This window comes from Mus musculus, chromosome 3 (assembly GCF_000001635.26).
Source record: "Mus musculus strain C57BL/6J chromosome 3, GRCm38.p6 C57BL/6J".
NCBI classification, from domain to species: domain Eukaryota; kingdom Metazoa; phylum Chordata; class Mammalia; order Rodentia; family Muridae; genus Mus; species Mus musculus.
The window spans coordinates 92,479,211-92,505,479 of record NC_000069.6 but is presented as its reverse complement, the minus strand read 5'-3'; the positions used below and the strand labels follow the sequence as shown (position 1 = coordinate 92,505,479).

Genomic DNA, 26,269 nt, shown 5'->3' with positions numbered 1-26,269 from the left:
AGCACTTTTTTGGATTTATTTGACATGCTTTTGGAAATAGCTTAATGAAGGTATTCCACTTTCCTCTATATAGGGCCTCAACAACTCGCCTTTACCCAGAAGCTCTGAGTCAAATTAGAGATGCACCTGAATGGATGCTAAAATGGCTGGCATCCACTCCACAAGGAGCCTCCCATACCAAAGTCTGTTTCCCAGTTGCCCCGTTGTTTATCTGCAGGGTGGGGCTGGAGTTTCTCAAGTTTTGACTCACCTTAAAAATGAGTCTTACCTATATCCTCACCTCCCTGACAGAGTCACAGGCACACACCTGTTCTCAGGTACCTGCTCTTTAGAGCTGTTAGAAATAGAATCTAGCAACCTGGGTTCAGTAATGCACGGTACTTAGAAGATGAGAGAGCAGCTGTGACTCTCTGGATGAACCAGGTGACAGTCCCATGGTTAGGTTGGGCCAGTGGGAGTGGAACTAAGGAGGAAGGGTTGACATTGCACACAGCTTCTCAGGGCCTGCCCTGCCTAGAGGGGTTTGATTACACGGGGTGATTTGAGGGGTGCCAGGAAGTCTCCCCACCTCCTTTGAGAAAATAATCCACTGCCCCAGCAGGTTAAGGTGTCTAGAAACCAGCCATGGCAACTTTTGAAGACTTGGATCAGCTCTCTTGGAATAACTCAAGGCCTGGGTACCAAAAGAAACACAATTTTCTCATGTATAAAGTTTATTACAAAATGATCTTTCTTCATAGTTTTGGGAGCACAATGTATAAAAGTGCTTTAGGCTTAATGATTGATAAAATGCAACTTATTAAACCTCTCAGGGGAGGCACAAGAATTAGTTATGATCCCTTTGAGGAAGGGGAAGAGACAGGTTTGGACAACAGAAACCCTGAGTGCTAGAGAATATGCCAGGAGAGAGTGGGGCAAGAAGAGGAACGACCACTACAACTACTTCCTAATTTATTCTTAGGGAAGTCTCTGCTGTAATGGTTCCATAGGCTTAGTCATTGGATTAGATGAAAACAGCTATTAACCCCCAAATCCTGTGATCCAACCAACTCAGGCTCTCACATTAACCTTTGTGTGACCTTGGGTAGGGCATGTCCTCATTCTAAGTCTCAGTTTCCCTCTCAGTAATATAGGGATAATCCAGATAATAAGGAAGCTAAATGACAAGGCTTAGAGAGGTTTAACATATTAAATGCACATGAGATAGATTGTGGCTTGGATATTTATAATGTATCAGACATGCCCCTTTAAAGCTATCACATTTAGACTTCTGTCTGGCCTGGGTAGCATCTGAAATAATGGTTGTGGTACAAGTCAAGTTTCTATTGCTAGATAAAATTTGGCAAAAATTAAACTGAGTTTGTTTATTGATAAGGAGGCAAATGATGGGGTGGGAAAAGTAAAATCCACTATAAAGAGGCTTGTGGATGGATATAATGTTAAGATGATGAAAACCATGTATATGGGCACACAGAAATACACACATACACAAAAGGAGAGGGAGAGGGAGAGGGAGAGGGAGAGGGAGAGGGAGAGGGAGAGGGAGAGGGAGAGGGAGAGGGAGAGGGAGAGGGAGAGGGAGAGGGAGAGGGAGAGGGAGAGGGAGAGGGAGAGGAAGAGGGGAGAGCCATTGTTTGCAGGTGCCAAGTTTGTGGATATTCCTTTATCTATGATGCTGTCAAATGATTCTTGCTGTATATTTTTCAAAATGTTTAGGTCAGGAAAAGCACAGAAAAGTGGGTAGTAACAGATGGGGAGCAGATGAAGCTGGAAAGCAGAGTAAGGAGGCAGAAAATGGAATGCAGTGCCTGGAATCTAGAAACCAGAATATCACATTCTGAACATTGATAGGCTGTTGAGGAGGAGGTTAATGCCTGACCTGGAGGGATAAACTAAAGGAAGGGTTAACATAAAAATGAATGTGAGCTAGAAACATTATTTCTTTGTATGTGATGCTAAGCTCAGAAAAGCTCATTAATCATGGTCCTCACCCAAGTATAGTCATGTGTCCACCGCAGAGATGTTGGTTGCTGTGATGTAGTGGAAATAAGTCCTGGACCAGGCAACTACCTGGCACCACCCATACTAGCTGAGGTTGTTGAGCAGGTTATTTAACTTCTTTGGAACTGTTTCTTCAAACTGTACAGTCAGATTTTCATGGTACAACTGAATTGTCATGATTATTTTATAAAGCAGAGGGGTATTAAGTACACAAGAAAGTTTTTGGGTCCGCCTATCTCTCATCTGATAGCCTTTTACTTTGTCCAGGCAGAGAGAGAACACAAAGGGATTTGTCTTCAGAAGGAACCTAAAGCTTGGGGTGGATAAACATGTGTGTGTGTGTGTGTGTGTGTGTGTGTGTGTGTGTGTGTGTGTGTGTGTGTGTTGGGGTGAGGATCATCAGCCACAGCAATCCTGCTTTTCTTCGTTCCAGTCTGGTGGCCAGGTAAAGGACCAGAGCTCCTTTATCCCGACCTGAAAAGGTTCCTAAGAAGGATTACTGAATTTATCAAAACGGAATAGACTGTCCTTTTAAACTGATGTTTCAGATGAACAAACCCAACACTTTTAGTGTATCTCACACCATATTGAAGACACACTATAGAAGAAACTATCATGAAATTAGATTTTATATCTTATATTTTGGGTGGCAAGCCTACCACAGGGATCGTTTTATGCACCTCTGTGGCCATTACTAATATCCACGAGCAGCCACATCTGGGTGAGTGGTGTGGAGGAAGGGGCAGTACCATCAGTGTGGCTGTTGCCACTCTCTGCTGCTTTGCTCCATGGGGGGGATTCAGAATGCATGCAAATGATCTCTCTGGTTCAGAAAACACATGAGCATGAGATTGAGGAAGAGGGGGGGATAGATGGCATCTGTGGCTAGGCTTTTTCTTCCTCTCCAGTGTGTCAGAATAGAAGTTCTTTGAGTCACTTAGATTAGAGTCCAAATACCTTCTTGGACACCTGCTACCCATATAATGTTTCTCAGCTGCATCTGCAAGACAGTGACAATGACATTTATCTAGACTAGAGGGAGTATGAACATAAAATGAAATAATAATTATCTCATAACTAGGCAAGAGGATTCTCCACAAACAGTAGTAGGCAGCAGGGAAGGAGATATTCATATTTTTGTCACAATTGCTCCAAATCCTGTTTCCTTCCCCCACTTCCTCCTCAATATTTATTATAGCATGCAATTTCTCATGTTTGTTATGTTTTTAGGTCTTAAATCTGGTGTGGTGAGATATCTCGGTTGTTAAGAGACTCATTTTTCAAAGGACCCAGGCTCTGTTCCCAGCACCCACATAGTGGCTCAGAACTCTCTGTAACTCTAGTCCCAGGGGATCCATTTTCACAGTCACTAGGTACACACTTGGGGCACAGACATATATCCAGGGAATACACTCATACATATGAAATATATGTACATATATTTAAAAGCCTTGACTCTTTCTGTTCAAGTCAACATCTTTAATGGTTTAAGTAAGCTCATTTCTAGGGACTCAGAGTGTTGGAACCATCAGGTGGGTGGTTTTTTTTTTTTTTTTTTTTTTTTTATCAAAACAGGCCAGTAAAGCAAGTCCCTGTAGGAAGTGCAGGTGGGAGAAGTGGGTGAAGAATTGCCTGGGAGGTGATTATCAGGGCCACACCAAGGGCCTGGGGCAAATTGGGGGCCCTTATAAGGGTTCTGGGAATGGCTGCATATGAATCTGCTCTCAGCCTTCTCAACTAGGGTCCAGCTCACAGCCTTTGGTAAGTAGGGATGTCTCTGTCCTCCAGCTTTCTCTCCTTCGTATGCCTTGAGCCGCTAGGTCAAGCTCCTCTCCTGTTCTTGGGTAACTAGAAAAGTGACTTAGTCTCATGACAATTATGGAAACGTCACAGTAATTATCACCTAGGGAACACTATCTTCATTCTGCACCATGGATAGGTGTGATTTATTTCCTCACTTGAGGCTTGATCACTCAGCAGGAGGGATCTTCTCATTGGAACTGGTGCACATAGAGTTGTGGCATTTTGTTGTAACTTTGGGTCTTCTCTAAAGTAGGTTCATGTTCTCATCTTTCTGTTGGCCTCTGTCAGTAAGCATAAAGCTTTGGGTTTAGATTAAGAAAAAATTAATATGCATGTTGAATGTTGTGTTTCATATTAAAACATCCCATATCTTAGTTTTCTTATCCTACTGGTCTGCTTTCTGGGATGTATACCTACAATTTATAATTTACAAGGTGAGAAGTGTCTCCTGCAAAGAAAACCAGAAACATCTATCAGAACTGGAAGGCTTCAGAAAACCTCCAGACACATACCATCCACTAAGGTTGTAGAAATGACTGGCCTGTCAGTTACAGATTTGCATCTTAAGCTTGGCCATCAGCCTGATGAACTGGTGATCTTTTCTTTGAATTAAGATCCTTCTTGATAAAACACTGAGCCATAGTGTTTCCTGGTTCTTCATAAAGGTGTGAAACTTCTACCCTATAGCCCTATCCTATGATTCTCCTTAAAATATTAAGAGTAGAGTGGAGATTAGAACACAGACTTCTGTTACTGGTTCACCTATTCTCTAGACCAATTGTTTATAGTCTCTGACACTGTTTCCTGGAAACACACACTGCTCTTGTCCTCTTCCTCATACATCTGCATCATTTAACTTAGCCAACTGGCAGTTACCCAGACGCACACCTTGAATTTGTAAAATGTCTCAGCTGCTTTTTAATCTTGAACTCAATATTTTTGATATATTCTTCATAAGACCAATAAATAAAAGGCCCTTGAGAAGAAAGGAATTCATAATAACACAAAAGGAAGATGCTGAGGACAAATATCACAGTAAAGTCAGAAGAGTAGCTCATTTGCTGAGGCTGTAAATCATCCTTGGGCGCTAGTGCAAAATACTGCTTGATGAGACAGGGGGGAGGATACATGTGGGACCTTTCTCATAATGGTGTCTCTTCCAGCCTCATCTGTTCCTGAAACATGCCTTCCCATCAGCATCAGAATCAGCAACAGTGCACACCACAAGCCCAGCAGCAGCAGGTGAAGCAGCCCTGTCAGCCACCTCCTACCAAATGTCAAGAGGCATGTGTGCCTAAAACCAAGGATCCATGTGTTCCTCAGGCCAAAAAACAATGCCCAGCGAGGAGCACAACTAACCCAGCTCAAGAGAAGTGTCCTGCACAGCAAGACCCTAAGTGTAAGCAGAAGTAAGGATAGACTGGCAACCACCACCTGCTTCTCACCACACGACGAGATGGAGCCTTGCCTTCTTCCTGCTTCTATTCCTACTGGTTCTGAGATTTTTCCCTCCTTCTAACTATGTCCAATGAATTTGGATTATAAGCCTTCTTGTTTCTTCATAAATCCCCTCATTACATGCACCCTTGTTACTCCAAGGCTTCTTCTATATCCTACCCTGTTGTGTTCTGAGTGGCCATGAGAGAAACTTCAACTGCTCCAGCCTCTTTATTGATCATAATTGTGGCCTTATCCATTCTATATTACATGGCAGCTTTTTCTAGGGCTCTAGCCATAGCGGATGTCTCAATCTTTTTCCCTCCACTTATTTCTATACCTGTTGCCCACTTACTTCACTAATAAACATGTGCATCATGTAAGAATGATTGTGTCTGTGTCCTGGTGTGACCGGCTTCATTCATCATCACATTTCAGGAGATGAGAGTATAAGTACATGTCCCTGGGAGTTTAGGAAGCAACTGCTGTGAGCATTGTTGATTTCTAGTAGCTAATGGTAGGAGAGAATAGATCCTGATACAGCTCAGCTGAAAGAGGGAGGAAAATAAGCCCAGGGACTGGCCTCTTAGACTTTTGAGAGACTTCCTTGGCTAACCCCATCTAGGGAAGACCAAAGAAAAAAGAAATCCTTTAGCCCTGATTAGAAATTCAATACACTCTTGTGAGGCTATGCCAATGCCTGGCAAATACAGAAGTGGATGCTCATAGTCATCTATTGGATAGAACACGGGGCCCCCAATGAAGGAGCTAGAGAAAGTGCCCAAGGAACTAAAGGGGTCTGCAACCCTATAGGAGGAACAACAACATGAACTAACCAGTTCCCCCCAGAGCTTGTGGCTCTAGCTGCATATGTAGCAGAGGATGGCCTAGTCGGCCATCAATGGGAGGAGAGGCCCTTGGTCTTGAGAAGATTATATGTCCCAGTACAGGGGAATGCCAGCGTCAGGAAATGGAAGTGAATGGGTTGGAGAGCAGAGCAGGTGGGGGAGGGGAGTAAAGGGGACTTTCGGTATAGCATTTGAAAATTAAATGAAGAAAATATCTAATAAAGATTAAAACAAAAAAGAAATTCAACACACCTGGTAAATGTAGGTTTCGATGCTTGGAAGTTGTCATTTTTCGAAGGTAGACAAAACAGACACAGGTGACTGGAGTGTAATGAAGCATTATACAAACAGGTGCCAATGACTTTTACATGAATTTGTTTATTGTCTATTATTCCTTTTTAAGATGTATTTTTATTATTTTATTATGTATATGTGTGTATGTTCACATGTGTATAGGTACCCACAGATGATAGATGAGGGCATCAGATTCCTGGACCTCACATTACAGGTAGTTGAGAAACTTAGGATGTAGGTACTGAGACTTGAACTTGGGTCCTTAGCAAAATTAGCAAGTGCCATTGGCCACTGAGCCATCCTCCTGTCTCTATTTTTTTAATTCTTTAACTCACTCATATATAACTATCACTCAATTATTTATTAATCTACCATAAACTTATTATTCCACTTTGTTCATGCTAGATCTCCAGACTTTCTTGAGATAACCTATACTGAGCCTGAGTCTACTCTTAAGAAGTCAGATATTTTCTTAAATGCATGTAAGAATGTCCCCCTAACTCACTGGATGGCCATGTACTGAGATTTTGTGCAAAATAATTGGCTTGGTGAGTTAATTTGAGTTTGTATAGTTTATGAAAATTTATATCCTACTTTTAGAGCTGATGTTCTAACCCTCTTTGCTTTGGTATATATTGCTTGTATGAAAAAGAAGTTGAATACTCCTAGCTAGAAAAAGACACAAGTCCTTGAAAAACAGAACATTAAAATGAATAAGGTGGGAATGGTAGAGATGATTCAGTGTCTAAGAGTACTAGCTGCTCTTTCAGAGGACCCAGGTTCAAGTCCCAGCACTCACATGCTGACTTTCAACCATCTATGTAACTATCTCAGGAGATTTGACCCTCTTTTCTGGCCTCTGAGGGGGGAACCATGGATGCTTATTCTACAGCCACATATATATTAGCAAAACAACCATACACACAGAATAAATAAAATGTCTAAAAATTTTGTGAGGTGTAACTAATCAGAGTTTTTTCTCCTTTGAGCTATACTCTTCTCAAGGATTTTCTCACTGATGTGGAATTTAATTTATGTCATTAGTAATACGAATAGCAAGTTTCTCATTGAACACACTGGCTTGAAAAATCAAGTAATGGTCAAATCTGTCAGTTTTATGGATAGAGGTTATATGAATGCATGCATGTGTGTGTAATATAGATATATATGTGTGTATGTGCAACTGTACTTAAGATATGATCAATTTTGTAATTATTTGAACTTGTATTTTGTATTCATTCATTTAACACAAATTAAAATAAAGATACCACTAAATGGTATCAATATGCTTAGCAAATTTAGTAAAGGACATATGATATTCATAATAAAATTATTCTTAAGAAATAAAGAGATGTATCATATCTGCACACTAGAAGAATTAATTTTAAAGCCCATGTTAATTATCTTTAAATTTACTAAGATGAAAATTAGGATGAAATGGTGTTGGAACTATAGTATTTGACATACTGACTTTCAAAAAGCAAATGATATTAGATGTTGGTGAGGTTGTATAAACTACTGAGGAAGTATAAACACAACAAATTCTGAAACCTGAGCTCTTATACCCACATCCCAGCTACTTCACTGAATTTAGATACAAAGAAATGGACACACATGACTGTATGTTTGTAGTAGCATTCATTCTAATAACTCCATCTGAAACCCCCTAAAATTTTCATTGGCAAAGTTGTTCCCAAGTTAATCACAATGTAATTCTATAATGTATACCACAAAGCAGTGAGATTAGTAAAGACTACTCTGTGAGAATGAATCTCACAATCTTGAGTGGAAGTACATATTAAAAGCACACTTCAAACTCAAAGGACAGGAAGATGGACATCTGAAGGAGCTGGTTCCATTTTGTCTGAGAGCAAAATACCTATATGGTCACCTTGTAAAAAGTGATTATCTGTGTACATTTCCCTGTATAATATTTCTGAGTTTTCAAAAATTCTATAAAATGTAATGGTATCAAGGCAGCATTTGGATTTTATTTTAAACATTTTCCTCATTGTTCCTGTAGAGAATTCTCCAGATTCCCACCTCTATTACACCTGCAACCCCCATCTGCACAGCAGTAAAACTAAAGCATTTCTGCTCTTCTGCATGATGCCATGGCAGGGCAGGCCACTGCACTCTTCACCTGTTTTCCCTCCTTACTATTCCACATGCCCAGAAAATCCACTCCACCCCAGAACCAAAACAAAGCCCCACCTTACCCATCTGTCACAAACCTGACAGTCTCAAATTCCCTGCCTCCTCCTCTTTTGGACAGGAACCCCCTCAGTTTCCTGATCCCAGCCTTGGGAGTTTTGGATTGTAATGCTTGAGATTCCAAGATTCTGGTCCTGGTTCTTTTCCAGACTAGATCTGTGACTTGGAATAATATTCCTAAATTTAGTGCACAGGATGAGCAGTTTCGTTGGATGCTTTCTGCCTGTTTTAAACTTAGGTGGGTCCCAGAATTCTTTGGGGCTTTGACATTTCTGCGGTTACTGTGCTCTACTCCACCCTCCCCTCTCCATAGGGTTGAAGCTGGTAGTTTCCTAACAAACAATGCAAAGAGTTCTCAAAAAAGCAAGTCACAGAAATGAAAAGTAAATGGATGGGTGGATGAAACTCATCTTCCATGAGAAACTTTAGGTTGAACTTTATGTGGCTTTTAAAAATAAACGTCTGCTTTAAATTATATAGACAAGGAGAGTGGGGAAGGCTGTAAAAGTGGATGAGACCCACTGCTACAGGAGCAATTAAGAGAACAGAGAGAGTTCTCTGCCCTTCCTTTATTAGTCTAAAATCAGTTCTTAAATTTTCCTTTGTGAGGTAGAACAAACTCCTATTTCCTGGCAAGGGCACTGATACCATCCCTTATCACTGGAGTCAGAGAGGCAAGATGACATAAGTTCTCCTCTCTTCTCCACCACATTAGCACCTTCAAACCCAATGCAGCTATTAAAGGATTTTTCTTTAATTTTGGTGTTTCTTCTTTCTAAAACATCTTTATTAAAATATGACTCATATATCATATAATTCAGCACTTACAGTTTAAAAATAAATGCATTTAAGTCCATCCAGGGTCATAAAGCCATCACCACACTCTGCCTCAAGGCATGTCATCACATAAACATGACTGCATGCACATCAGTCCTCATAGATCATTTTCCTCCCCCGTTCCTAACTTTTCTCCTTGCCCCTAACCTCATCCAAGTATCCTCTTCTCATCTCTTCATATTGGCCTATTATTTGCATGTATTTACAAATACTGTCTTGTTTAACCACAACTACACATTTCTCAATGTTGTCCAGTCTTCCTTCCCCAATAGCCATACATATCTCCAAGGTTACCATTGTAACATTCCCTGTTCCTTAATTCAACCCTTTTAAGTTCAAACTGACTGAGGCAATGTAGCTTCTCTGTGCATGATAAAAATCATTTCATACCAAATCTTCCATGTTATCACAAGTAACAGCATTTTCCTCTATTTATTTACAAAGTAGTGTTGCACTGTGTCTATATAACATTTTCTTTAGTCATTCATCAGCTGGTGAGCAGTGGGGTTACTCAGCCTCTTCTAACTAGTGTAAAATGAACTACACTAGATAATAGAATATAAGGATCTCTTCTACATATTGATTTTACTTTATTTTGTTTATAACTATGTCGAATAGACAGTTAACAGAAACATTCACTGCTTCCCGTGAAGGCTATACTGACTTTCTCACCAAGAGTATGTTAGAGTTCTCTTATCTCTGCATCCTAATCAACACTTACATTTGCTTTTAAGATAATAGCCATTCCAACAGGTACAAGGTCATATTTCATTGTGGTTTTGACTTACACTTTCTTCACGATTACTGGTGTATTTTATACATATCTGTTGAACAGTTCCATATAGTCTTTTGAGAAGCAACTATTCAGTATTTTTTAACCTGATTTTCATCGTGATGTTTTCATACTGAATGCCTTATAAATTTCAATATAAATTAATATTATTCCTAATTAAAATATATTTGCTTATGTGTTCTAAATGGTCTCATCTTGGTGGATGGCTTTCTTTGATGGGTAGAGGCTTTCTAGCTTTTTATAAGCCCAGTTATCTGTTATTGTTAACTGTGCTTTTAAGGTAACAAAAAAAAAGTTATTGCCGGGACAGGGTATGTCATGAATTTTCGTATATGTTTGCTTCTGAAATTTTCATGGTTTTTGGCTTTGTATTTAATTCTTTGATCAATTTTGAGATGATTTTGTGCCTCTACTTGTGATTATTATTATTATTATTATTATTATTATTATTATTATTATTTTGCCAACAATATGAATTGAAAATCCTATTGTTGTTTTCCTGGTGCTCTTTCCCCATTGTAGACTCTCAACACCTTTGTCAAAATGACTACTTGCATATTAAATGTATGTTCCTACTTCCTGGCTCTGTATTACATTTCATTGGTCTGTGAATGTCAATACCACACTGTTTTAGTTACAATAGCTTTGTAGAATACTTTGACATCAGGTAGTACTTACGAACCTAGCTTTGGTTTTTGTCTTAAAAACACTTTGGTTATTTGGGCTTTTTGTAGTTACATATGAATTTTAGAACTATATTTTAAATCTAATCAGTTCCTTGAGTACACACTTCTTTTTTTATGAAGCTTCAGTGAATGTATAACTATTGATATAAATAAAAATTGTAAGCCTTTCTCCTGTCAGTTTGCATTCTGTCAGTTAAATTTTCAGGCACATATCACTGAATATGAGAGGTAGAGGGAAATGTAGTTCTTGTCAAATAGCAGAAAATGAAATTTTGATATTATTTTGCTCCTCAAAGGTTTTAATTTGGCCTAGCCAGAGGGTTTCTGGAGACTGGAAAATGGTCCTTTATCACAGCACAGAGGCTCCATACCACAGATGTTACAGTGCCATGAAGGTGACACGGGATCATCTCCTGGCCGTAGGCTACTGGGTCTAGGCCCAGACCTGCTAAACAAGCCTGAGCCTGCCCTTTGATGATTCCCTAGAGGGAGAGTGAGGAACATGGGTGTATGGAAGTACTTAGTCTTCCTTAGATGGAACTTAATTGTGTCACAAGGCTCCCAGTGTCCTTAGGCCAAACACCTACACTCAAAAGCACCTAGACTCATCAACATCAACATCAACATCTTCCCAGGCACCTTAGCACCCACTTGAATCTCCTTCTACTTGTGATGCTATTTTACAGGATTGTGATTGTTCTACTTGATTCAGATACTTCTTTTATACTAGTGATTCTTCAAGACTAGTTTTATCAGTAGACATTAAGACATATACACATATAAGCACACATATGCTGACTAAAGAAAACTATGATGAAGCTTGGACATGTAAAAGTTTAAAGGTACCAGATGATGTTAATTTTAATCAAGAAAGAAAAGGCATTGGGCCTATACTCTACTGTTGCCCAAATTATCTGACCCCCAAAATTACCCAAGGCCTGTTTATACAAACAAGATTGTATAGTTCCTTCTCTTAGCTATTTATCTTATTAGAATTAATATCAGTTCCTAATATTCTTTCATAAACATTAATATTAATTCCATATTAGAAAATATTAATGTAAAAATTAAATTGCATCCTTAGCAACATTTTAGCAAGATTCTTATGAGAGTTTGGGAAAATTTCTTCCTATGATCTAGTTTAGTTCCAGGAAGTGCATACAGTGTTGCCTATTTCTTCACCATACTTCTCAAAACTAGGATTTCATGCTTGCCATTTGATTGTCATTCAGCAACTATGTGTTCAACAAATGAGTGACTGCTTCAAAATGAAGAAAATAAAAGAAATTTCTGAGTCATTATAAATGATTTTCTAATAATAGCTGTGGTTAAAACCCTGAGGAAAATGAACTTGCTATCTGCTGTTCATTGATGTGTGCTAGTCACCATAGAGTTGCTTTGCATGTGTAATTTCATGTAATAACAGTTCTGAAGGCAAATATTATCACTCCTAAGATACAGGTAAGATAAATTAAATCTCACAGTGTTGAAATTTGTCACCTGATTAGTCAAAACTTCTCAAGAGACTTTGTGCCTCACTTTCCATATCTCTGATTCTTATACTGCTGTTGGTGGGGGGTAGTCAATAAGGATCAAAACAATGTTAACAATTATTATTCATAAACTCTCTGACATCACAAGTATAACTTGAAAGGCACAGAGTTGAGAGTTCAAATCTGTGGTCTATAAAAGGACACCTTGTACTCTGAAGAGACTTGCTAAGGAGGCACAACTATACAAATGAGAGAAGGAAAAAGCAACTACAAAAAACCACACTGTTATCTCAAGACTCCTTAATGACAGATACTGTCTGTAAAAAATGTTTAGCCTTATTTTTGTCCTTCAACAGCACATGGACTAATAAAGGCTCTGAGCAAGAGTACATCAGCCTGACATTCCACTGTTCTGTATAGTCTCAATGTGGTTTGATCATTTAAACACAGAGGATCTCATCTCTAATCAGTGGAGACCTGTGATCTGGTCATGACCTGGCCATTGCGTCTTCTAAGAGTTACTTTCCATAGCACTGCACATAGTTGGCAAGGGACTGTAATACAGCACAGCTCATCTTTATGAACTCCTGGAAAGTTAATAATTTCCCTGCCTCTGTTTCTTTAACCAGGGCATGCTCAGGTCATGGAATGACCAACATTGACTTTAGTCATTACCTGGCCTTAAAAAGCAAAGATTATGTAGTCTTTGTCACTACCTAATAATTTGAGCTAAAGTTAGAAAGAAGTAAACCTGAAAGTTTTATAAAAATGAGTAACAGAGCTAATGCAATCTCAGAGGCCAAGAATGGTAAAAGAAAGATTTCTATCTGAAGGATGGAGGGAAGGGGGGTGGTATTATCAACAGGAAGACTAGTTCAAAGTATGTGAAGCATCACTTCATTTCATCTTTGTAACAATTCCATGAGTAGAATTATAGCACTTAAAGAGAAAAATATTAAACTATAGAAATATGAGTTATGTTGCCCAATGTAAGCCAACTAAAAGGGCATAAAGAGCTGGGCTGGAGGTTGACTAAGTTTGCCTTTCTCTTCTGCCACTTTCAAGCAAGAAAAACTAGGTTGAAATTTTTTTTCAGTTCTCCATGGATGGAAAGATAAAGGGAGAATTCAAGATTGGTCTGTCCCAAGGGAGTAGAGGGAAAATCAGGAATCTGAGATTCAGCCCAAATTGTCTAAGAAACAAGATGTAGAGCCTAAAGTGTGTCCCTCCCATACCTGATCCATCCCCTGTCCAGGGTTAGCAGTTGTCTAGAAAAACCCTAGTGTTGAGTTCATGTGCTCACTCTTTACTGCCCCCATCACCATGATGGCAATGCAATCTTCTCCTGTCTGTTTAGGCCAAAGTATTCAGGAGGATCCAACATTTGCAGGAACTGGTGTTTCTTCCCTCTGCTGCTTCATTTCCAAAATGACTCATGTGTTTGTAAAAACTTAAAAATATTTCTTGACAGCCTGATTGGAGCAGCCAACACTCTGTTTTTTCTTGTTCTTTCTGGTAATCAGAGAACAAGCAAAGGTAATATTGTTTAAGACTCTGTGTTTCTCAATTTGAATGCACTTTAAATGCACAATCTTATAGAAGGATGAGAACTGGAATTGCAAAGGAATTTCTTTATTCAATCCAGACACTCACAGAAGTGAAGTGGAGGGAGTAACTGAATCTGGATCCTGGGGAAAGACTGTCCACCATACAGTCAATCTGAATAGCTTTGTAAATGTGAGGTTTTCAAGAGGCACAGCTCCTATTTTATTCAGTATCCAATCAAGTCGCTGAGATGAAAGGGGCCAACTTCCATCGTGCATGAGGTGAAAAGCAGCCAGGTGGGGCCAGTGGGAGATCCTGGTAGAGACTGGAAATCCTGAGAGATGTTTGGGAGCTAGCCCATTTCCCATCTCCTTGTGTGGTAGTTTATGAGGTGGTACTCATGCTGGCCCTGGTAGTAGAGAAACAAAGAATACTGAAGGGGAGAAAACTTCCTTGGCCAGTGAATGGGATTCAGATGTTCAAACAGGGGGACCAATGCTAGTGTCAAGAGAAAGTACCAGTGCCCTGAGCTAGAGCCTGCCTTAGGGTGAAGGCAGTGCAGCCTGAGGCAGGAATAAGCATCTACCTTGGGCATGTACTCAGTGAGAAAGGTTCCTTTGGGATTTTTTGGGTTTTGGTTTTTCCAGATAGAGTTTCTCTGTGTGGCCCTGGCTGTCGTGGGACTTACTCTGTAGACCAGGCTGTTCTCTAACACAGATTTCTCTGCCTCTGCCTCTGCCTCTGCCTCTGCCTCTGCCTCTGCCTCTGCCTCTGCCTCTGCCTCTGCCTCTGCCTCTGCCTCTGCCTCTGCCTCTGCCTCTGCCTCTGCCTCTGCCTCTGCCTCTGCCTCTGCCTCTGCCTCTGCCTCTGCCTCTGCCTCTGCCTCTGCCTCTGCCTCTGCCTCTGCCTCTGCCTCTGCCTCTGCCTCTGCCTCTGCCTCTGCCTCTGCCTCTGCCTCTGCCTCTGCCTCTGCCTCTGCCTCTGCCTCTGCCTCTGCCTCTGCCTCTGCCTCTGCCAAGTGCTGCAAGTAAAGGCATGTGCAACCATTGCCTGGCTCTGTGGAGGTCAGAGTTGTTTTCCAACTGTGTACTGCCAGGTGTCAGAGAAGTGGGAAGTAGGCTCCTTTGGGGATAAGAGCTCTCTCTGCCTGAAAATAGCAGCAATTATCACTGTGGAGTTCCTGCTACTGGAGAGTCTGACTAGGGAACTTGGGGAGAAACAACTCTAAGTATAATTAGAGCAGACTGAAGTAAAACAAGAGGCTTTGGGTTAAGGTGTCTTGGTGGCTCAGCCAAAAGTCCACAGAAAGGTGGTAATGACATTAGGTGATAATGATGTAGGGGAACTAGGAAGGCACCAGAGGCATCATGTGTCCTGTCCTGAGTTTCCATAACCTCTTCTTAGAACATCCTGAAAGATCATCACAAAAGGAATACTGTTTTTTTTTAATTACCTTAACATAAAAGAGATGTTTATTATTGAAGAGAGTCAGTTTTCTCTAAGGGTATGGCCCCTGGTAGGTCAACCACATTCCAGTGGATAGCCCCACATTTGGGAGTATAAGGACATTACAAATTGAACTTGATAGGTTATTTTTTAAAGAATACAAAATTAGACAATAGAGAGTCAGGGTGGATTTTAAAGGGGTTATGGTAAAGAGTATAGGGTAACTATGAACAAAATACATTGTATGAATTTCCCAAAGAAATTTAATATCATTTAAATGAAACCAGAATACTCTTTTTTTATTCCTAGCTACTTCTGAAGAAGACTCACTGCTGGAGTAATGGCTCAAGGATTAAGAGCACTTGCAGAGGACCTGGTTTCAGTCCCCAGCACCTACACGATGTCTCCCATCCATTCCTAACTCCCATTCCAAGGGATCCAACACTTTCTTCTGACCTTTGTGAACATCATGTCAGGCACGCACATGGTGCACATTTATAGATGGTGAAAAAACATCCATACACATAAAATAAGATAAATAAAACTGAGAAACAATTTAAAGAAGTCTTCAAAGTTCTCTTTAGAAAAAATTGTCTTTCCTTTCCTTCCTTCCTTCCTCCCTCCCTCCCTCCCTCCCTCCCTCCCTCCCTCCCTCCCTCCTTCCTTCCTTCCTTCCTTCCTTCCTTCCTTCCTTCCTTCCTTCCTTCCTTCCTTCCTTCCATCCTTCCTTCCCTCCCTCCTCTAATCATTCACCCAAGCTTCAATTCTACAATTGCCAATCACTGAGCAAATACTATACACCAGGCAGCATATTTCTGTGAATGAGAACCAGTGCTTTTGGGACAGAGTCAAAGGATAATTTTGACTCAGGTTCACAACAGGTGATCTAGCTGTGCAACTAGCAAGTGCTTCAAAAACATTTAGATGGGTTTGCAGAGGGGAGGGAACAGAGGTGTGGGAAGAAGAGGCATCATCACAGCTGAGTTTTAAGATAATTTAGATGTCCTGAAGGTCACACCCTTTAACAGATAGTGTTTGGAATGTGGTTCTGAATCAGTGATGTTAGTCTCATGTTATGTTGATCAGAAGAAGTTGCTGGTGCCAAGTCTAAAGGAGTGCTTATTCATGTGACTTCCGAACACAGAAGTCTCTGTGATAGGAAGGATCTTCAGAAAATGACCATCATAAAGGGATTGTACTTCTTGGCAGGTGTCACCCTAGCCATGCCACTATGCTATCTTAAAACCCCATCTTGAGTAATATCAACTAAATTCAAAATAGTCCTGTTTTTAAAGTTAAACTATTTTTTAAATTATCCCCAACATCCCCCTTCCCTGGGGCATTGAGTCTCTACAGGATTAGGCCTGTCCTCTCCCAATGAGGCCAGACAAGGCAGTCCTTTATTACATATGTACCAGGGGCCATGGACCAGCCCATGTATACTCTTCAGTTGGTGGCTTAGTCTCTGGCAGCTCATAGGGGTCTGGGTAAATTGATACTCTTGATTTTCCTATGGGGTTTCCATCCTCTATGGCTATTTCAATCTTTGCCCTAACTCTTTCATAGGGGTCCCTGACATCAGTCCAATGATTGACTTTAAGTATCTGCATCTGTTTCAGTCAGCTGCTGGTAGAGACTCTCAGAGGACAGCCATGTTAGGTTCCTGTCTGCAAACACAAAATTGAATACTATTCAGCTTCTAAAAATGAGGACATCATGAATTTTGCCGACAAATGGATAGAACTAGAAAATATCCTGAGATAACCCAGACCCAAAAGGCATAGTATGTACTCACTGATAAGTGTGTATTAGCTAGTACAGAATACCCATGATACAACTCAGAAATCGTGAGAAGTTTAAGAAAAAGGAAGGCCCAAGTGAGGATGCTTAAATCCCATTTAAAAGTAGGGAGGAAATAATTATCGGAGGCAGAGTTATGGGACCTGGGTGAGAGAGGGGAGGGTAAAGGGTAAAGTGAGGGAGGAGATTAGGTATGGAGACAGGAGAATGAATGGAAATAAGCAGCTGTGGGGGCTGTGGATGAGGATGGGGGGGGGTTAAGAGGTGTTAACCTTTAGAAAGTTCCAGAGACCTGGGATGTGAGAGGCTCCCAGGATTCACTGAGGATGACCATAGCCAAAATGCCCAACAGTGTGGGATGAAAACTGAAGGGACCACTTCCAATAGATAGAAAGGGCTTCTAGTGGAGGGATGGATTCACCAAACTACCTATAAAAATTTTAACCCAGAATTATTCCTGACTGAAAGATATGCTGGAACAAAAATGGAGTAGAGATTGAAGGACCAAACGCCCAAAACTTGGGGTCCATCCCATGGGCAGGCACCAAACCTTGGCACTATTACTGATGCCTTGTTGTGCTCAAAAACAGTCTTTGGGGCCTAGAGAGATGACTCAATGGTTAAAATCACTTGCTGCTCTTGCAGAAGACTTAGGTTCAGTTTTCAGCACCCACATCCTGTCACACCACTGTCCCTAATGTAAGTTACATGGACTCTTCCACCTTCTTCAGACATCCATGGTCGCTGCTTACATTTCATGAAGGTAATGCACTCATTCACATTAAATAAATAAACCTAAAATTTTCATTTTTAGCATCATGGCCTCTTCCTTCCTCTCTCAGACTCTGACTAACTGGAGGTTTCATGAACTATAGTATTTTCCTGCCTTCTTTGAATCAGGGTTACCCTTGAGGGCTCTGAAGGCCATTTCTGTGCCTGTTCAAATAACAATATTCCCATGGTAATATATGTTTCTTCTTCATATTTCTTCTTCATTCTGACAAATACTAACAGACTGTCTAATATGTGTCTGTCATTTCTGTCCCAGAAGCTCTCTGCAGATGAAGCTACTTCCCATGCTAAATGTGGAATGCCTCTGAGGGAGACACTGCATCATTTTCAACACTGGGATTTATGGCTTAAGAAACCTTCTGGGGCCAGTGATATGGGCCAGTGGTTAAAAGCATTGACTGCTCTTCCAGAGGTCCTAAGTTCAATTCCCAGAAACCACATAGTGCCTCATAATCATATGTAATGACATCTGATTTCCTGTTTGTATGTGTGCTAAGATAGAACACACACACACACACACACACACACACACAAAGATTTTAATATCAACACTTTCCAGACCAGCTATTTGAGTATTTTTTAATTCTTCTGTATGCTAATTAATAGCTCTTCTACCTTTTTCAGATCTAGAAATAACTACTGTTTATCCCCAGAACCTTATAAAGACATAGTAGTCTTACTGTTACTTCACAGATTCATCTTGTTAACATCTGAGGGCCCCACCACAAGACAGGCCAGGCCTCTTTCTGGCTCCTCACAAAGGCAGCCAAACCTCCACTGTTTTCCTTGGATGAAGGTGGTTACAAAAGGCTTCTAGGTTTTCAGGTGTGGGGAAGAATTCAACTGGGCTAGAAAAGAGGAAGCAGCCACAACCTGATGGTTGGGTGGAGTGGGAGAAAAGGTTACCCTGGAAAAACGATCAGCTTTAGCAGTTGGAAATTTGAGAAACAGGTTGTGGGGAGAGGGGGAAGGTGTGGCAAGGAAGCAAAGCAGGTTTTCCCAGGTTAGGGACCAGCCAGAAAGGGGTGTGGCTGGGGGTGGTATGCACATAATCTTTAATGTGTATAGTTCCATGGAGTTGGGAGAAAATGTAAGACATGTGCATAAAGTTATAAATCATCCAAACAGTTATCAGAGTCTATAATCCATTATTTCTGTATTTCCAGAACACAGCTTCACTAAGAGATAGCAAGCATCCACCCCATGCCCCCTTTCCTCTTCACTTTACTTTTTTACATTCACACAGTATTTTGCCACACAGAATACCAGGACCAGCCAGCCAACTTAAGGAAGACAGCAGGTGTCAGGACCACTTCAACCCTCCTCCATGCCAGCTCATTAACCCTCTCACAACACAAGCATGACACCTGGGCCTGAGGAGGAGGGTGACAGAGAACCCAGGTGACATCATTGTCAAACTGTCAGTGTCATTATATCAGCTGGGTGGTTTCCATAACTAAAGCTGAGTCAGAGGGTGAACTAGGGGAGGAGGGTGAGTCATAGGTGACTGGTAAGAAAGGAAAACAGAGCATCTGGGCCAAGTGTGTTTCCTGGAGGTGTTCTTCTTATAAAAAGCCAGCTGCCCAATGCCTGCACACAGAATCCACACCAACAGAGAACCTGCTCTTCTCTGAGTATTAGGTAAGTCTCTGCTTGCAACTGATTTGAAATTCTTGCTTATTTTTTTACTATGAAAAACTGTTCAAAGCCAACTCTATTACAGAGTTGATGTGGGGTGCTGCCTACAGTTAGTGAACAGTAGCATTGTTTGCTTAAATTATAGCACATTTTGGGTCTAGGAACTTGAGAGGTGATTCAGTTGGTCACTGTAGTAGACAGCCTTGGAATCAGAGATTAAGGCAAAAGGAAACCTCCATTCAAATATTCATGGAAGTTCACAGCTGGAGACAGGTTAAGGCTTCAGTCCAGATAGCTTTCAGAATTATTGCAGTTCTTACTGATAGGCATATCAATAGCGAAATTTAATTTATTAGAGGAATCTACTAAAGTAAATTTTTAGGCCAATATAGAACATACCATACTTGTAGTCTGGCAGAGAAGGTGACATATGAAATTGAAATGCGATTCATAGACAGTGGTAGTGAAAGAAATAATGGTGGGGAGGGGCTGTGCAGGGGAGGCATGGCTCAAGGACAGCACTTAGTGGTAGCACACACCATGAACTATGATGGAAAAGCATTTGATAGGCAGAGACAGAAATGTAGGAAATGTGTAGGGATCCATGAGAGCATAAACTAAAAGGGCAAAAGCATATGAGCATGGACTAACATGCAGCCACTCTGCAAGTTATACTATGATCTATTTCACAAGGAGGTTGGTATGCTGCTGTCTTTGGGTGACACCGCTTTCCAGATGTCCTGGTGTGTAGGTTCACAAGCCTCTCAGAAGCCATACTTTATTGCTTTTTAAGACGTATTATTAATATTTTGGCTAGCATATGGTTTAGTGTGAGAGTTTTATATGCATATGTCATTATACTTTGCTCATTTATGTCTTGGAACTTCTTCAACTAGGTAGAAAACATGACCAGGGAGAATGAGAGTAAGGAAAGAACCCACTGAGACAGACAAGAGCAAACCATACTTCTGCTAATCATGTTTAAAAGTCCAGAAATGATCATACCATATTTTATTTTCAAGTGTGGAAGTCAGCATGGAGAGGGGCTCTTTTTCTCTAAAGGGGCCTGAAATTAAATTGACTTGATGTTGAGGTTACCTTCTCTTTCAATGAATCACTAAATTGTCTTTTCTGTTTCCAGGACCAAGTGCTATCTAACCATGAGTTCCCACCAGCAGAAGCAGCCCTGCACTGTACCTCCTCAGCTGCACCAGCAGCAGGTGAAGCAGCCTTGCCAGCCACCACCCCAGGAACCTTGTGCCCCCAAAACCAAGGATCCCTGCCACCCTGTTCCTGAGCCCTGCAACCCCAAGGGGCCAGAGCCCTGCCACCCCAAGGCACCCGAGCCCTGCCACCCCAAGGCACCTGAGCCCTGCAACCCCAAGGTGCCAGAGCCCTGCCAGCCTAAGGTGCCAGAGCCCTGCCAGCCTAAGGTGCCAGAGCCCTGCAACCCCAAGGTGCCAGAGCCCTGCCAACCTAAGGCACCAGAGCCTTGCCACCCCAAGGCGCCTGAGCCCTGCCACCCTGTTGTTCCCGAGCCCTGCCCCTCAACTGTCACTCCATCACCATACCAGCAGAAGACAAAGCAGAAGTAATATTGTCCAGAGCCATGCCTGAAGACCTGATCACCAGATGCTGAGGCTGCTGTCTATCCTGCTTATGAGTCCCATTGCCTTGTGCTACCAATGCTGTGACCTTCAATCTTAATCCCTCTCTCCTTGCACCACCTAAAAAGTTGACTCTCATCCTCATCTTCAAGGGCTCCTGAGCCTCTTAACATTGCCCAAAGTCATATTGAATGGCTACACTTTTCATGGCTCAGGATTCATCTGAAGGGGGTGAGGAGTGAGACAAGTGTATGGTCAATATTTTCCCCCCATTAAATGCCATTTAACTCCATACTTTGTTGTGTATGTATCAGTGGCTGCCTGAACTATCATTACTTTCTCAGTATGAAGGAGGAACTAGCACAACAAAAACTGGTCAGTGGGTCTATAGCTAAAAGTTGCCTAAAGATGCCTAATTTTGTGATTGAGTATGTGGGATGGGTGTGTATGTGTGTGTGTGTGTGTGTGTGTGTGTGTGTGTGTGCATGTTCATATAGTTATAATATATACAGAACAGACTGTTACAAAAGTATTTAAGGCCACGTGGTGTCTATTTCTTTGGGAAGCCAAGGGGTTTTCTTCTTTCACCCAAGTGGATCACATCCAAAGGTGTTTGATACATATTTTGACACATCACTGACTGTAAAGTCTTTGTTCCAGATTATTTTGATTCTGTTCAGTTGATTCTCTTAAAACTGTTTCAAAGAAAACAGTGCTAGTGTATTCAACCTGCATATTTATTTTTCATCCATCTTTCCTTTTTGATATCCACAACATATGGTGCCAAAATTGAGGTTCGGACCTCAAACAAGAGACAAATCCTTCCCACAGACATTGAAACACATATCCACATAGTTAGATCTCCAAAAATTATGCAACATGACTCCAACCACATCACTTCAGTCATTCCCCTTTGAGTACCACTGAGTGCCCACTGAGGATAGTGCCTGCCCTAAGAGTAACCTGAGAAAAATGGTCCTGTCTTCTCTATGTAAACATCCTTTCCTATCCCCCTCTGTCCTCCTCACATTTATATACATTGTCCATTATTGTACTTTTTACTTCTCTATGTAAATCTTAAGAGAAAATGAATTAAATGGAAAGGGTTAAGGAAAAGTGTCAACAGGCTTCAGAAGACAGATTAGTACAGATAAGACAAAAATCATAAAGTTGAGTGTGAGTGGGTTAGTAGGAAATAAATATTGGAACAAGGGAGTGTTGAAAAGTTTCTTGTTCATGTTCCAGATAACTGACATGGGGTGATAATTATTAAAGGTAACCAAGAAATAGAATTTCTTATTTGTTGTACCCAAATCTATGGCTCATGTCTCTAGTTTATTCTACTGACCCTCTTTCACCTTTCCCTGATAATCAGAGTGACTGCATTCATGAAACTGACTAAAGAAGTCAAGAAGAAATTTCAGAGGGGCTTCAGTGTTTCCTGAGATGTGTCTAACAGTACCTGTGGGGTGTACATGGGATCCAAATTTGGAAAATGCTCAGAGATACTTGGGAAGCAAAAGACAAAAATTGATTGCCAAGGATTTGTAAGTTAGGCAGCTGGCAATCTGGTAGAGAAAATGTCATCACATGTGTGTACATGTGGTGAGGTGATTTTAAATCATGGCTTGTTACCAGGATGGAAAATGTCATTAGTATCTCTAGGAACAGTCATCGTTGGCAGACCTTGTGTCAAGATACTGGACAGAACACTACCTTTCAGATGTATAAGGGAAAAAGACTTTGAGGGTTGAGCAAAATCAATCAAATTCTTTACTCTTTGGGAGGCTGAGGCAGAAACATTAAAAAGGATTATAAATACATATAGGATTATCAATTCATTCTGGCCAGCCTCAAAAAAATTAAGTGAAAAAATATTTTGGGGGGTATACTTTAGTGATAGATCATGTAACTAGCACGGGTGAAACGATACATTCAGTACCCAGAAGCACACGCAAAAACATGCTTTGCACATTTTCTGCACTCCACTGGGAATCAGTCGTTGCTGACATATTTCAGTGCTACATACAACAGGAAAGATGAGACTGAGGCTTCACCCCCATGGGACAGTGCTTGGCTGTTTGGATACTGAATATGTAATCATACTATGATCAAATAAGAATAATCAACAGAGAAAAATTCCTGGACAGTATCAGGATCATAAAAAATACTATGGCATGCAATTCACATTGTCATATCTGTATACAAAACAAAGGGAAATGGAGAAGTAGATTTGGGAGAAACTGGCAGGTTTTTTTCTTAAAGCTCAAAGCACTTTCCAGAAAGTCAATTCACAGATCTGTTGATTTTTTTTCTTCCTCCCCTGCCCTCCCCTCCCCTCCCCTCCCCTTCCCTCCCCTCCCCTCCCCTCCCCTCCCCTCCCCTCCCCTCCCCTCCCCTCCCCCCCCCCCCTCTCTCTCTCTCTCTCTCTCTCTCTCTCTCTCTCTCTCTGTGTGTGTGTGTGCGCATGTGCACAAGCACATAGATGCAGAGGCCAGAAACATGTTTAGATGTGATAACCAATATTACTTCCTTACTCTCTTTAGTTCACAACTACTCTAGTTTGACTCTCTAATTTTTGAAACTGGAATCCCAAGATTACTGGGCACTGGGCAGGAAAAGAACTACCCCCCCCCAACACACACACACACACACACACACACACACACACACACACACACACACACACACATACACACACACACACACACACACACACACACACACACACACACACACACACACACAGCTCCTTTCCTACTGTGAGAGGCTGTCATTCCCTGTGTCAACAGTAGGGGGAAGTTGCTGAATTTTGATGAAGGGCCAGAGAACTACAAGGTCACATCATGATTTGATTACTGCTCTTTATGCAGGTAAAGACATGAGAGCTCAGTTTCCTCTTTTCATGACTACATCTTGGTCTTCTCACTGTCACATTAGTGCTGTTAGAAAGGCCACAGAAACAAACAAAATATTGTAAAGGTTCATTTGTGTCTTTCAATCTGACTACCAGTCTATTAAAAAATTTACCCCAAAACACGTGGAAGTTTCTCCAAGAATCTCATGCTGAGAAAAAGAAAAGACCCTGGCCAGAGGGATGACTTGTCTCTCCAGAAAGATATTTCACACAGTTCTAAAAACGTAACACTTTCCAGGATGAGGTTACAGCCCAGACGATGAGGGACACACTTTCACCAGGCTTGCTAAGATGGCATATCTGTGGCCAGATAGTTAAACTTTAATATTACTTAAGGCAGATAGGCTTGGGACAGTGGGTGTCTTGTATGGACACAGAATAAATTGTTTTCTATTTCCCACTGTTAACTTGGACCTTTTAACAACATTTTTGAGTTTATCTATTTTATTGAACATATATGGTGTATGAGTGTTTGACTACATGCATGTAACTGTACCACATGTGTGCCTGGTGCTGAAGGATATCAAAAAAGAGTGTCAGATCCCCTGAAACTGGAGTCTCAGATGGCTTTGAGACACCATGTGAGTGCTGAAACCCAAACGAGATAGATCCTCTGAAAGAGTTAAGCACTGAGCCACCTCTCCAGCCCTAAGGTGACTCTTTTACCCAGTAAAATTTGGCATGGGTTGCTGAAGCTGGCTTTGGGGCACATAGGCTGTATTTGATATCACCCATGTGTGTTGAAGAAAAACTACAGTATCTGGTTTATACAAGAGCTTTATATGAGACAGTTCATACTAGATTAATGGTTGAATCCTCCTTAGCTCTGTTTAGGCATCTCTTCTCTGGGTAACTGTGCAACCACCTTCCCAATCAGATTCCTCTATGGTCAGCTTCCTCCAAAGGCAACTTCCTCCACAGGCATCTTTCTCCACCTCCACTTGGATCAACATTTCCCTTCCTGCTCTTCCTTTGCTCCCTGTTCATTTTCTGAATTATGTTTAATACTTGCCCACCCAACATACTTCCCCAGAGCCAAGTGGACAGCCTGGATTATTTAGCTATTAGACCTCCTCTGGTATTTTTATACTGATAGTTTCAGCTCTCAATGTGCACAGGTCATCCCAAACTGCTCTGTACTTCCACGTCACATACTCTATCTGGATTCAGATCTGACTTACCATGAAGGCAGGAACATTCTCTGTATACACTGCATTCAGCCTGCTCCATCAAGTTGTCCAAGCCATTGAATGTTGATAGTCCATCCTTTTGCTAAATGATTGATTTGACAGAAACATCTGCCCTATGGATTGGCAAGGAAGTTTTGTTCTATCCAGTCACCTAGGTGACTCGGGCTCCTTGCCCTGTATAGTTTTGTTTTTGTTTGTTTGTTTGTTTGTTTGTTTGTTTTGTTTGTTTTGGTTTTGGTTTTTCAAGACAGTGTTTCTCTGTATAGCCCTGGCTGTCCTGGAACTCACTTTGTAAACCAGGCTGGCCTCAAACTCAGAAATCCACCTGCCTCTGCATCCCGAGTGCTAGGATTAAAGACGTGCACCACCATGCCCGCCTGTATAGTTTAAAAACCTTCTAAGTCTCTCCACTTCACATTGCTGTATGGACTTGGAAAGACTGATTTCTGGACAGGAAAAATTATTTCTGGAGCCCAGAGATGATCTTCATCACTGGGCCAACTGTCCACTGGGACCAATGCATTCCTACAGTATTATGGAGATGTATCAAATTTGGAGTTTAAATCATCTCTGTGCTTGAGAGAGAAAGGAAACACAGGCATCAAGGATATTTCAAAGCCTTTAACAGCCCATCCCTTTATTCATCAATTGTATATTACTCCATCACCACCCCTTTTCATTCACATAAAATAGCTTCTGCCAAAAAAGTGACGGCAGGAAGTTAAACTCCCATCCTCCAACTCACTATTTGGGATGATATATAGGTATTTACATCAGCTTATCAGGAATCAGGTCTTCATAACCCCCAAAATTAGGACATTAAAACTATAATCTATCTTTTCCTCATTACCAGGGTAATGTGGTATAGAGAAACAAGAAAGGAAAACTTCATAACATCTGTGTGGATGAATGAAAGATGGAAGTCAGA

The 26,269-nt window shown here is 41.2% G+C and overlaps 2 protein-coding genes across 2 annotated transcripts; both read left to right on the top strand.

Annotated features, from left to right (window-relative positions):
- Positions 1 to 4,986: 4,986 nt before the first annotated feature.
- On the top strand, positions 4,987 to 5,217 carry Sprr4 (small proline-rich protein 4). Its single transcript, NM_173070.1, has one exon. It carries the CDS (start codon positions 4,987 to 4,989, stop codon positions 5,215 to 5,217), a length of 231 nt encoding a protein of 76 aa, NP_775093.1.
- Positions 5,218 to 19,598: 14,381 nt separating this feature from the next.
- Sprr1a (small proline-rich protein 1A) lies at positions 19,599 to 21,526 on the top strand. Its single transcript, NM_009264.2, has 2 exons — positions 19,599 to 19,630; positions 20,769 to 21,526. The coding sequence occupies exon 2, from the start codon at positions 20,788 to 20,790 to the stop codon at positions 21,220 to 21,222; it is 435 nt and encodes a 144-aa protein (NP_033290.1). The 5' UTR covers positions 19,599 to 19,630; positions 20,769 to 20,787; the 3' UTR covers positions 21,223 to 21,526.
- Positions 21,527 to 26,269: the final 4,743 nt, after the last annotated feature.